At 39.4% G+C, this 14,434-nt stretch overlaps 1 protein-coding gene across 3 annotated transcripts in view; it reads left to right on the forward strand.

Moving 5' to 3' along the window:
• Positions 1–14,434, forward strand: part of BBS9 (Bardet-Biedl syndrome 9) — a 464,828-nt gene that overhangs the window by 388,136 nt on the left and 62,258 nt on the right. For all 3 annotated transcript variants that reach the window (XM_078059433.1, XM_078059432.1, XM_078059434.1), the window contains exon 21: positions 7,025–7,247. In XM_078059433.1, coding sequence (XP_077915559.1) covers positions 7,025–7,247 — 223 coding nt within the window. The remainder of the gene's footprint in view (positions 1–7,024; positions 7,248–14,434) is intronic.

Below are 14,434 nucleotides of genomic sequence, written 5' to 3' on the forward strand. Positions count from 1 at the left end.
CTATTATTCATGGGAACCAGCTCAGAAAAGATAACCTTTTGGAGAGAACTCTTACAAGAAAGAATGATAGCATGGAATTAAGTATATACAATTGCTAAATATGTCTCAAATCTGTGAGCATCTGGCAAGGGAAATTCATTTTCTGGTCTTTAACTGATGAGGAAACCAAGACCCAGAGAACTAAAATAACTTTCCTAGAGATGAACAGCTTGTAAGGGAAGGTGCCACAATTCAGCCTAGGTCTTCTGACTTCTAAGCTAATGCACCTTTCATGATCTATGCTGACTCTTATATGGAAATTATAAGTAAGCATAAGTCATTAGCATGAAATGGCAAATAAGTGAAGGATAAGTGGTGCATATTAGGCTAATGACCTCAGCGGGAAAAGCAGCATCAAACTTAGGATTCACTTTCTTGGACCTCACTTTCTTGGGCCTCCGTTGTCCCCTATCTTGTACCTTCAAAGAAATGATTTTTATATATTTGTTTCTAGTTATTTTCCATGGGATAATTAGTTGAAATTACCTAATCTACCATTGCTAGAAGCAACTTTCCTCTGGAATCTTCATTATCAATTTGATTTTCCAGTCTTAATGTTTTTTTGTAAGTTGCTTCTGAATAGTGCATGTTGATCAGGAGCTTTTCTTGAAGCAATTGTTAGTGCTTAGTGAGGGTGATTGGCTCCATTGGACATCATTGATGTTTTATTTTAAAACTGAATATGGCTAGGGGCACCTGGGTGTCTCAGTTGGCTAAGCATCTGACTTCAGCTCAGGTCGTGATCTGAGGGTCCTGAGTTGAGCCCTATGTCAGCCCTGCATCGGGCATGCTCAACAGGGAGTCTGCTTGTCCCTCTACCTCTCCCTCTGTCCCTCACTCGTACTCTGTCTCTCTCTCAAATAAATAAATAAAATATTTTTAAAATGAATATGGCTATCCAGGATCAAGTTTTATGATAATTCAAGTAATCTGTAGATAGCATTGAGGTCAGAATGGGAGTACAGATCAAATGCAAAACACAAGCTTAAGGAAACAGGACCAGGGTACGTTGGTTTGAAGCAACCTCATGCTTTCTGGTTGTATTGCAACTAAACTCTATGAAGGTCACTTGTTTTCTGTTTGCCAGAGTTTTTAGATTGTCATCCATTAGGAAGCAATATGCTTCATTTTTCACAAAGCAGTGTTGATAAGCCCAGTACCCTGTTCTCCTTTTGGTTGAAATGTGAATTAGACTTTTACAGCTTTTGAATCATGACAAAGAAATAGAGAACTCCAAAGTCCAATAAATCACTTCAGTTTAAAATTTAAAAAGAATGATTGGCAAGGGTTTCATTTTATTATTGATAGGTTGGAAAATATAAAGCTGATTTTTTTTCAAAGCTTTATTTTATAAAAACTGTTGAGTATAATAATCTGAAACTTACTAAGATGCCATTGAGGCCATACAGCTTGGTGTCATTTTTTTTTTTTAATTCTTAAAGGTTTGTGTTAGTTTTTTGGTCATTTTTTTCTATTTTTTAGAATTTTAATTCCAGTATGGTTAATATACAGTATTATATTAGTTTCAGGCATACAATAGGGTGATTCAGCAATTCTAGACATTACTCACTGCTCATTACCGTAAATGTACTCTTAATCCCCTTCAGCTTGGTATCATTTAAAAAATTTTTATTTTATTGTGTTTTAGGTTCAAAGGGCTGTTTTACTTTTCAGAGGTAAATAGCTCAACATTTTGAGCCCTCTGCATGAGAGGAAGATTCACTGAATACAGTCCATTCTTTGGAAATATCCTGAACCTAGATAAATCCTGAAAAATTCTCTTATCTTCCAAAATGTATAATTTACAAATATGGCACTAAGTTTTATTTGTACTTGGGTTTGCATTGACCCTTCCTGTGGTTATTTTTAGCTTATCTTGGCTAAGTATGACATGATACAATATAATACAAAGTAATAATGACCATAAGACTCCGTGGAGCAATCATAAATACCAAAGACCTCTCGTTGTGAATCCTTTACATCTGTTCAGGAGGAAATTTATTCCTCTTTGATACAGTTTTATTTTTCAGATAAATGAATATGATGTAAAGGTTATTTTACCTTCAAATATATAATGTAAGATATTTCTGAGAGTTTTCTCCCCTCCACTGAAACCTGGACAATGGCTACATAATCTCCATTTACTGCTTTAGACAGATCTCCTCTTTTACCTTTCCTTTCTGCCTTAGAACTGATCAGGTGCATAGTTGGTAATGGCATTTTGTGTTTTTTTTTCCCCCCTATACTACTATAGTTAAAGATGTGGTAGTGGTTCCATTGTAATCATAAAGTTGTAGAAGTTTATAATTTGAATAACAGTTTAAAGATGTTACTTTGCACATTGGATTTCAATGGTGTATTTGTATTTTCTAATTTTTTTTAAAGTAGGATTGAATATATGTGCTTTTTTTCATAGTATCTTCCACTTAAGATTTCAGAGTGTCTTACCATTCACATTGGCATGGCAAAAAGTGTTATTCCTTTCTATGGAGACCTGAGATGTAGCCCGCAGAGATTAAGGGATTTATCTGAGATCATACAGTGAAGGCACAGTTGAGGTGAATGAGGTTAAGTCAGAACCTACCATCCTAGGGGCAGCTGTCTTCAACTAGGTTGTTTTAATGCATAGGTGGTCTGAGAATACTCCTCTGGTTTACTTTTTTCTTTGGGCTACTTTGGTTGATATGCTAGGAAATAAACTTTACAAATGTGGTCGAACTTGCTGCTTCTCACGGTTTCTCATAAGCCACTTTCTTGTGCTGGTATTTAGGCATAGTGACAGTACAGAGTAGCAGGGCAGGTAGAGCAGAAGTCAGAAACTCAGCCACGCCGCCTGCTCTCTGGATAGCAAAAAGCATAGCTCAGTGGACTGACTTCAGTCAGGAGGACAAACAGATAGGAGAGGCCAATGCCTTGAATTTAAAAAGCTGGCTCGTAGAAATGAGACATCACTCTGGTATAGAGAGGCATCTGGGACCAGCATGGTGTATAGAAGCCTCCACACAGGCAGGCGAAACATGAAAGCTAAGACCTGGGAAGTCTTGTTGGGGGATGCGTGCAGCAGGCAACTTGGCATATAGCGAAGTCGAGCGGCAGGGTCACACCTGTTGGGTCCGGTTCCTTGGAGGGCATTTGGCAGAAGCAAGGCAGCCCCAGTCCATCAAGGAGTGACATTGTAAGCAGGCTCCCAGTGTAGGGGCTCAGGTAGAAAGGCCTAAGACAAAAGTGAAGTTACCACATGGTGTTGAGCTGAGACCTTGGGAACAAAGGAAAACCCTAATTATCAATACTAAACTAGATGAAGTAAGCACCAAAAACCTAATAAATATATTAATTTCTAACTGACAGGGGTTATAAAGAAGATAAAACAGAGTAACATGTACATTTAAATTTATTTTAAAAAAATTTATAAGATTTTATTTATTTGAGAGAGAGAGAGAGAGAGAGGGCCTGAGCATGAGCAGGGGGGAAGGGGGAGAGGGAGAGATAGAAGCAGACTCCCCACTGAGCAGGGAGTCTGACTTGGGGCTTGATCCCAGGGCCCTGAGACCATGACCTGAGCCAAAGGCAGATGCTTAACTGACTGAGCCACCCAGGTGCCCCTTAAATTTATTGATTGATTGATTCACACATTTTTTATTTAACTTCCTACCTGCTGTTGTTTTCTAAAAGTCACACATGAGATAGCTGGGATTTGAAAACTAAAATCAAATCAGTTCTTACTGAAGAGTACATGCTTAGTATTTTCTCCCCTTCCAGACACTTTTAGCACAATTTTCCCCAAATTAAGATTTTCTTCTACTCTTACAATTAGAAGAGGCAAAATTATTAGTACAATTGATACTCAGCTGTAAAGGATAAAGGTTAGGTATATGCATGGTGTGTGTGTGTGTGTGTGTGTGTGTGTGTGTGTGTGTGTGTGTGTAGACATTAAAACGGAACATTAAACTTGTCAATTTAAGAGCTGTAAATAAAGGTGGTGGATTCAAACACTAAAAAGATGGTTAAAATAGCTTATCTTTAACATGCTTCTCATACTTGAAGATTCTACATTTCCACATATTTTTGTCTCACATTTTGTGAGGTAATTATGCTATGTGTTTGATCAGTAAATTACCACATTGCATTTTTATTTAACAAAACTCTCATTTCAGAGGCTCTTCATTTGTCTCATAGCATTCCTTTTATTATCATATTTGAGTTTATTTAGCAATACAGTCCTTCTAAATAATAATCCTATATTTTAGTAGCAATCCTTCTGAAGTATTGGCATTGTGCCTCATTATATTAAAGAAATATCCATGCCAACTATGACATGGTTTTGACTTGATCTGCAAGTTGGCAGTAAGAGAGGAAATTCATAGTACTTCTATGTTAACTAAATGCCATATCTACTTAAATTATCTAATATGCTACTGTAATCTACTTATGAAAACAGTAGTTTGCTTAGACAAATAGTCTATAAAATAGTAGGAACTGTTTTAATGCTGAAATGACCACAGAGCACACAAATGCCAAATTATATACAAAGGATCTTTCCTTCTTATACTCCAGAGTTCTTTGTCAGTGGCTCCAAAAGCAACTTAAAAATATGTTCTCTGGTTCACCTGGTTTACTATTTTGTCTTAAACCCATTATCTTGAAATACAAATTCAATTTTAGGTATTGGTCTAGTTTAGATTTGGATTGTTGTATAGAGAGTCTTTGTGGTTATTATTGGTTTATTATCCTTCAGTGGTTTGGGGTAGGAAGCTCTTTTCACAGTCTTTGACATCTCCTGAAAGGATTTTCAAGATCATTGTAATTAATTTGTATCCTAATTGAGCCAGTGGTATCTATAATGGCTCAGTAGGGTAAAAACCCTTAATTTTGGCAATTAATGGGAAGTTCTCCAGTGGACATATAGAGAGTTCACACTTAGGTCTAAAGAACCAACTCCATAAGTGCATAAGGAAGACATGTGGCAAGTATGGAAAAGGTCTAGAGTTTAATCGTCTGGTTGCTCACTGTGAATCAAGAGTTGAGGCAGCTGTCAAGAGATCAGAGGCAACCAAAGGCCTGGCTGGCAGGGAGAATTCCCAGTAAATGGGAGGGATGGCTCTCTCCTACCCTGCACTCACAACCCCAGCCTGGTGTCTTGGGGGTCAGTTTGGGGTTCTCTCGTTATCTGTATAAATTTTTAATTGTTTAAATTTGGAGCTCATTCAGATACAAGTGGTCAGGACGGAGAGAAAACTTGAAACCATGTTTATATAGGGAAGAGCTGGAGGAACTGAGGTTATTTATTCTGGAGGAGAGGGTACAGAATTGCTGTCTTCACAGATAGAAAGGGCTATCATGTAGAAGAGAGGTTAGATATATTGTGCATGGCTCTGGAGGGTAGACTCAGGGCCAACGGGGCAGATTTTGGCTCACTATAAGAATAGCTTTCTACTGGTTACACATGTCCCTGGAAGGAGTGAACTGCCTCCAAAAGTAGTAATTTTGGACTGTGAAGACAACCATGCTTAGGCAGATGGTTGCTATTGTAAACAGGGTCCTAGGAAAATCCCACAAGACTGGATCTCTAAAGTCCTCCCAACCTAGTTCTATGTCTTACCATCTCTCTGTCCAGCTAACACATTTCTTGATCACCCTCTGTTTATCAAGCATAGTGCTCGGGGTGCAGAGAACTCCAGGCACTCTCATGGGGAAACTAAACATGCAGCCAGCCACTACAGCACAGGGTGAGAAGTAACCTAATCCAATTTGGATATTTGAAAGGTGGCTTAGCTGTTAAGGTTGAGGATGGAGCGGTGCTAACTGTAGGCTTCCCAGGGGTTCCATCTGAGTCTCAGGTTTCTTACCTCTTATATAAGGGGCTTGGACTATTCTGTAGCATTCTATGCAAATAAATTCATTCAGTGTCTTCCTTTATAGTTTCATTTTGATTGTCAGGCCCATGGTGCTCTAGGTTTTACCAACCTCTGGGTACAAATGGATTCACACTGGCAACAATACCCAGATTTCACTTAGGCTTGCCTATTGTGCTGCTTAGGACCTCTGGACCTCTATAAAAATCTTTCCCAGCTATCTCTAGGACTGCCTGGCCATGCCCAATGGGAGCTCATGGGCTGACTCCTCCTGCTTCTTGCTCTGTTATTATCTGAACCCACCTGAGGGTGGAGCCTCCTCATGCCAGTCCTGCTGGTGCTGGTACCCTCTATGATGATGACGAGCTCCCTGTCCAGCACGGGTATTCCTAGGATTGCAGCCTTCACGGTGGTAAGGTGACACTGCACTTCTCGAGGTCTTCACTGTAGCACAGCCATACTAGTCCCAGCAAAAGTGGGGTTAATAGCCCACTTCCTCATTTTGTGTCATTTTTTATCACCTGGGCAGTGAAGTGGGACTAGATAGGCTTATGTCTCACAAAATTCCTCTTGAAATAAGCTCCTCTGGTTTCTGCCTACAACCCCAAGGCTGTGGGACCAGTAGCTGAGACAGACACCGGGGTTTTCTCTTCATTCCAGTTTCCCCCAAGATCTCAAAAGGTCCTTTCTGTGCTGGCCAGTTCTCCTTGAGCAGAAAGATAAAGCAAATGAACTATAATCCTGGCAGTTTCAGGATCCAGATCATCAAATATACCTATACCTGAGATGATTATTGTTATTGTTATTTATGACTTATGTCTGGCACAGGGCTAAATGATTTTCCTATATCATCTCAGTCAATCACCTCAGCCTTTGGAGCCACAGACTCTTAGTATCCTCATTTGTAGATAAGGATGAGGCTAAGAGGAATTAAGTAACTTGCTCAAGGTCAAACAGCTGACAGAGCTAGAGTTTGAAACCAGACTATTATGAAATAGTCCAGAAAGCAAATTCTCGAAAGGCCTCCAACACTTGGACATAAACACGCCATCTTATAACCTGGTTAACAGTCACGTGCCTCCTTTGCTCATTTTTCATCTTTGGGTAAATTCAAAATTGGTTTTTGCATCCAGGGCTGGGAAGAAACAGTGGATGCTGCCATCTCCCACCTCTTGAAGACTTGCCTATCAAAGAGTTCGAAGGAGCAGGCTTTGAACCTCAGCAGCCAGCTGAACATACCCAGAGACACAAGCCGACTGAAGAAACATATCACCTTGCTCTGTGATAGATTAGCCAAAGGCGGACGTCTCTGCTTGAGTACCGATGCAGCGGCTCCGCAGACCATGGTCATGCCGGGTAAGAGCTTCGCCCGTGCTCCCTAAGCACGACGACTTTTCCCAAATTAAAGGAATGTGCCTGAGGTTGTATTTGGGGTTTACATTTCATATTAAAGTGATGATAGCCAAGAAAATTGCTTTCACATTTCCCCTCAGATATCCCAGGGTAACCACTTGGATAAATATTCTTGGGGTATTTGCTTGCTAGACATTTCTAGAATGGTATGTCTTTTTTCTTCCCTCTGCTTTTAAATATATGATCCATTTTGTTTTGCTTCTAACCAATAAAAAGTGGATTAGAGAATAAAACTATTTTTAAGAAAAAGTTTTACTAAATGTGGTCTCGCGATACCATATTTCATAAATGTAAATAGCATAATACAAGCAGCTAATGTAATCCAGATGAGTGAGTCCCATCCCTACTGCTGTTTGCTTGGACTGTGGTCATCAGAATAAGGGGGCAGCAAAGAAAAAGACGGATCAGGAGATGTGAACAGGCTGCAGAGACATGGCACCTACAGGCCAAGGTAGAGAGAGATCCAGCTTGCCCCAACATGAGCAGTAAGTGCTGGCCATGGGCATCCCGGTCAGCCCTTTCCATGGTCAGAGGGGCTAAGCAATCAATGGTGCTACACTTGGGTCCCTCGGGGGCAGCAGCTCCCATGTCCTGCTTCCCTCTTAGTGGTCTGCCTTACGGCAGCAGCAAGGAACATAAAGTAAATGCATTAATTCAATGCAACAGCTGTAGAATCTATTTCCTTCTAAAGCCAGGACCATAGTATGAGAAGTGATATGGTTTTCTCTTCTTCCTTCTCACATGCCTTATGTGCCCCTCCCCCGCATGCTGATGCTCTTCCTCTTGCTTCCTTTTCCCCTCAATCAGCATTCCTAGAAGTAAAAAGGAATGCAAGCAAAAACTTAAAAAGATAAACATGGAGACAGCATAGCATAATCTAATAAGGACAGACTCTGGAGGCAGACAGACCAGTGTTTGGGTCCTGCCTTTATCCCTTACCGCTTATATGACCCTGGATATGTTAGTTAACTTTCCAGAGTCTTAGTTTCTTCCTTTTGAAAGTAGGTATAATAATGCCCTCCTTGTCACTGGGGCCTTAAATGTTTGTAAAGCACCTAGCACAATGTTTGGGCTTGAGACACACTCAAAAAGTAAAGCTGTAATTCTTACCATTGTTACAGATATACACGGGGGGGAATAGTTGATTTGGCATCATGGGTTGCTATATTCCATGATTTGAAATCTTTTTTACCTTATTTACACTTGGATAGAACCTAGCTTTTATTCCAAAAGAATTTTCTAATATGACCATTTCAGAATAGAAATGTCTTTCCACATAGAAACAGTTCTAATATAGTTTGTCTTAATTTAGGCCCTCTTCCTCTTGCCCTGTTCACGTCCTCCCAACTGGTCCTTTGGCCTCTACTCATCTGTCTTCTGTCCCCTATTACAGGATTATATTTGTAAGAAATAAATATTTAGGCTTAATGAGATAGTAAATGAAAAATATTTACTATGATCAGCACTCAGTACATGGCTCTCCCTCCTTCCTTGCCAATTAGAAAAACAAAGGAAGCTTGAGGGAGAAGGACAAATATATAAAAGAGAACACTTAAGAAAGAGGTGGGAGCGGCCCCCTGACTGGCTGGCATACCTACCGATCAGTGCAGGCCTGGGCAGCCCTGCGCTTTGTTCTCTGCCTCCCTGCCCGAGCCTCTTTGAGAATAGCCGGTGGCAATGCTGTGAGCAAAGACCTTGACACCTGGAGAGAACAGATGCTCCCTTAGTCACATTTATTGATTATGAAACTTTAGTCATTTGTTTAAATAACTAGGTTCAGAAGCATCTTGAGGGCTATGTCCACATAAGCCCTCAGTGCAGAATTTTTGATGTGTGGAAGGAAGGGGCACAGGAAAGAGGAAGAGAAGGGAGGGAGGGAGAAATGAAAAAATGCAGGTAGATGGAAAATGTATTTGTTCACAAACCAGGAGTCTATAAGCCAGGTCTGTGCCTCTCATGCCCAGTCTAGCCGAGGTCAGTCCACTGGGGAGACTGAGGCTTTGTGCATCTGTGCTGCTCTATCAAAGTCTTCATTGCTTCTACTTGACCCAGTTTTTGACTCTGGTTGAGTGACTCTGTCCTGCTTGCTTTGATCTAATTATGGTAGTGAGTTTTAAAAAATTGTTAAATCAGTGCTCTCTGTCATTAACATGCTCCATTATTGCCTATAATACATTTCCTCCCTAGAACTCAAATTTTTCACACACTTATTTCTATACTTAGCACATTTCTGAGGTAGAAGAAACATGTAGAGTTATTGCTGTTTTGTAAACAGACAACGGATTTAGGAAAAGCTAAATATTTGCCCAGAGTTATATGGTGACTGGAAGGGTTCAGTCTAGAATCCAAATCTAGCCCACTGTGCTTCCCTCTGGACCACACAGCCCGTAGTGGTACAAACACATTTCCAGCCTGAGCTTCCTTCTGTGTAAGCTGTTCTTGATCTGGCCTTCTTTTCACTCAAATCAGTCTAGCAGTGTGGGAGGAAAAGAGCAAAAACAGTTTCATACAGTGTCTTTTCTTTGCTATGAGGAATATGTTAAAGATTGATCTTTATTTTGCACTTCATTTTTATTATCTCCATAGGTGCCATGATCCCCATCATCACAGAGATAATAAGAAATACTGTGCTACTTCAAGCCAGTAATTGTGCAATTTACAGTGTTAGTGTAGCTGTAATAGTTGTTTCAGAATACACTAAAGGGAAAGTGGCATATTAGAAAGGAGTGGGTTACTGAACGCATAAGCCTACAAGCATTTTTCACAGACATGATCTTTTTTTAAAAGCTGGGCAGGAACTCAGAAATCATCCGGTTCACCTCCCTCCCTTAACAGCTGAAGTAACTGAGGCCTAGGAAGATGAAGTGACTTAGTGGTTGGTATTACAAGGCAGGAGTGTGTGTCATTTTACCATGTTCCCTATTAAATGGCAGATGGATAAACATCTCAGAATAAAAAACCCTTGGTCTTTTCTAGCCTCATGACTTTATGAGCCCGGCACCTTGGATGTGCCCTTTCTTTGCTCCAGTAAAGGCCATGATGACAACATCCTCCCTGGCATCCAGAGTTTGAAAATCTTTCCCACTGGGAATTACCTTATGGACTTTTTGCCTCACATGTCTCCTGTTTGCCTTTATCAACCTTCAGATGCTCTATCAAGATTTAGCTCACCCTTTTCTGGGTATATATCTTTTTTTAATTGTAGAACCATCAAACTTAACTGTCTCCTACCTGTAGCTCTGGATTCACATTTTTTTCTGCTGGGGAATATTGCACTTTCATTAAATGTCCTTTCTCTAATCTCAGCTGTATACATCCCCTTAGAGCAAGAGTCACAGAAAGCCACCAAGGTGATGGTTTAAAAAAAATTGAAATGTGAATGCCTACCTGGCTTTCTTATACACGTTTGTTACCTGCTTTGTCCCTGTAGGTGCTTGAGGCTGAAAGATTTACCTTAGATGGCCAGAGGCTTCCTTTTATGACCTCAGTGTCTAGGATGATATTTTACTGGCCCTAATTATAGTGAAGACTTGACTCTCTCAAGCACATATGTAAAACTTAATGCATACATAGGTGGGCCTAACTTATGGTATTTGGAGATGAGTCATTTTAACCTCATGAATACTGGAGCTTTTTATCATTTCTGTATGGGGGTTTTTTCATTTTTTTTTTCAAAGACTTCATTTATTTGAGAGAGAGTGAGGGACCACGAGAGAGAGAGACACCAGTTGGGGGAGAGGCAGAGGGAGAGGGAGAAGCAGACTCCCCGCTGATCAGGGAGCCTGACTCGGGGCTTCATCCCAGGACTCTGAGATCATGACCTGAGCCGAAGGCAGATGCTTAACTGACTGAGCCATCCAGGTGCCCCGTCTGTATGGGTTTTTAACCCTCATGTGTCTAAGTGATGCTTTGCCCTGCAAGAAGTGGAGGGGGTTATGATGGCCCATCAAATGGAAGCTTGGAGAGCAGATGGTGTGGGCCCCACAGCAGGGCAGGCACAGCAAGCTGAGCAGAGAAAAAGGCTTAAGGACGATCTAGGCTGGTCAAGTGCCTCAAGAGACTATTCTCTTAATGTGATCAAATGAATCAGAAGTTGCAATGGGCCATAGCTTCAATTGTATTTGCTTTGGCACTGCTGGATTCCTGGGCCTTAAGGAAGCCAATTTGGGGTGGAAGAAGAAAGCAAAGACAGTTTGATAAATAAGATGAACCTTTTTACAGGTATGGGTCAGAAAACTTATTCTGAGATGTGATATGGACCACCCCAAAATTAGTATTTTGTACATTTTTACTCTATTAAGTGGGTAGGAGAAAATAGAGAGTAAAAATTTGAATAAGGTATCTATTCTATCCTTTGCGGAGATATATTTAAAACTCCCACTTTTTAGTATTTTAAATTTGAGTTAATGACCTTTTTGCCTTAAGGGTTGATGTTATTTTGAGGCTTCTTCCAAATGACCCATTTCAGTAGCATTTAAATTTAGCTTTCTCGGGTCTCACTTAGATGCTTGGTAAGGCATTTGGTGTTTACTTTCATACTGTCAGTGTGATCTAGCTGTTGATTTTACACTTTATTTGAATTTTTATAAATTTGAAGTCTTTCATTTAAGAAATTTAGACAAATTCAACATAGGAAAGGCCTCAGGAAAAATTACTAAATAGCTTCTGAATCTGTTTGTTCATTTTTGTTTAAAAAAGGAGTGAGTTCCAAAATGGTAAAATACTGTCAATCCTCGAACAACATGGGTTTGAACTGCACAGGTCCACTTTTATGCAGATTTTTTTTTTTTAATAAATACAGTACAGTTCTGTAAATGTATTTTCTCTTCCTTATGATTTTCTTAATACCATTTTCTTTTCTCTAGCTTGCTTTATTATAAGAATATAATATATAAGATAGACAACATACAAAATGTATTCTGGTCAGCTGTTTATGTCATTGGTAAGGCTTCCAGTCAACAGTAGGCTCTTAATAAGTGTTTGGGGAGTCAGAAGTCATATATGGATTTTCCACTGCACAGGGAGTTGCCACTCCCAACCCCTGCATTGATCAAGTGTCAGCTGTGCTATTGTGAAGTGGACTTTGACTTCAGAAGTACATGAAGCTAGCTTGGTCCTTTAGCGGATATATAATATAGGACAAGTTTCTTAGCTTGTTGGCTTCTCAATTTTTTTCAACTATAAATAGGAATAATAACGGTACTTTACCAGAGTTTTTAGCCAAATTAAATATAATAGTACTGGGAAAATGCTGAGTAAGTGCTTGACACAGCAAATTCTCACTAAATGTGAGTTTCTAGGGGCGCCTGGGTGGCTCAGTTGGTTAAGCGACTGCCTTCGGCTCAGGTCATGATCCCGGAGTCCCGGGATCGAGTCCCACATCGGGCTCCCTGCTCGGCGGGGAGTCTGCTTCTCCCTCTAACCCTACCCCCTCTTGCGCTCTCTCTCTCACTCTCTCTCTCTCTCAAATAAATAAAATCTTTAAAAAAAAATAAATAAATGTGAGTTTCTATTAATAATTATTATAAATACTAATCTAAAATCTAAAAGGCACTTGTGAGAATTTGATAAAAGAATTCTAGAGTTACAAGAGAAAAAAATGTAAGATCAGACAGGAAATTTTAAAAAAGAAGAGTGTAAAATTTGCCTTTTTGGGATACTTATTATAAAGTAAGAGTGAATGACAGTGTTGCAGTTGCAACAAGGGAGCTTGATACACCAAATAGAACATTCAAAATTGATTAAAGTCTGGAAGGTTTGAGACTAATTGGTATTAGAAGAAGACTACCTGAAACTGGAACCAACATTTTATTGTTTTTATTTGGGAAAATAAAAAGGTTCAGTTGAAAAATAAGTTAAAGTTAAAATTAATAGTAAGTTTATTTTATCATGTATTTGCCAAAATTTATGTTATGCCTACAATTATGTGCTAATTCTTAGAGACAACAATGAAAGAATTTTGTGTGATTTTTGTTTTTGTTTGTTTTTGGCATGTTGATAGATACTCACATTTGACCTTATAAGCACCTTTACAAAGAGAGTGTCCTTTTTAGGAAAAAATATTCCAAGGCATCATCCATTTCCCTAGGTGGGGTCTTTCTTAATCCTTTCATATGCAAATCATTTTCTCCAGAAACATCTATCCTGTCATCCTCTGGTCAGTTTTCTTCTCTTGATTAATTGGAATGATTGCCAGATTTTCACTGGTCACTGTCCTTGCATCTCTAATGACACTTAAGCCGCTTTAAATCTTGCATTGTTTGCAGGATTTATAATTTCCCTCTGCAGCCCATTTATGCTGTATTTGCAACAATTTACAACAGTTGGTGAGAGATGGACCCATGTAAAAAGTTGATAGCAGCCAGGGATTCATCTAGTGTTAAATGTGGAAAGATACTTGAGGAGAAACTAATTTTATAAGTAGTCTGTTAGTTTTTGAGTGAATATCTTTGTGTTATGCTTTTGCTTTTCTGTGACTACATTTGGGATAATCAGAACTTCTATAAGCAGGAAAATCCACCTCCCTCTCTGCCAATTAAATATGTAAGAATTAAAAAAAAAATATGTAAGAATTTAGAATGTGCTAATCTGAACTCAGACCTCATGTGCTTCTGTGACATTTCAAAGCAATGGAGAGAGGACAGGGTGAGTTTAAAAATGGTGCTAGGAACTGGCCCGCTGTTTGGAGAAAAAAAATAGATTACCTAGTCCATACCGTGTGCTACAGCACATTTCAGATAGCTCAGAGATTTAAAGTAAAAAAATGAGATCACAAAACACAGAAGGAAATAAAGGTAGATACATAGATGTGGGGCAGGATAGGTCATTCTAACTAAGTCAGCAAAGGCAGGAAACAAAAGATTGAGCTTCAGTTACATACTTCTCAATATCTGGTCCAGAAGCATATAAACCAAGGTGCGTGTTAATGATAATTACCCTGGGTGGTGGAGTTACAGGCACTGAGTATCCTCCTATTCTTTCCTTTCCATATACTGTGTACATTTTCCTACAAAAAATGTATATAACTCATCAGAAGGGACCATGATCAAAAGTACTACCAAGAAAACAACTGTAATTGTATCAGAAATGGTGGTAAGGAAAAACCAAGGACTCATTTCATAAACCAGGAA

The sequence above is a fragment of the Halichoerus grypus genome, chromosome 12, assembly GCF_964656455.1.
Source record: "Halichoerus grypus chromosome 12, mHalGry1.hap1.1, whole genome shotgun sequence".
NCBI classification, from domain to species: domain Eukaryota; kingdom Metazoa; phylum Chordata; class Mammalia; order Carnivora; family Phocidae; genus Halichoerus; species Halichoerus grypus.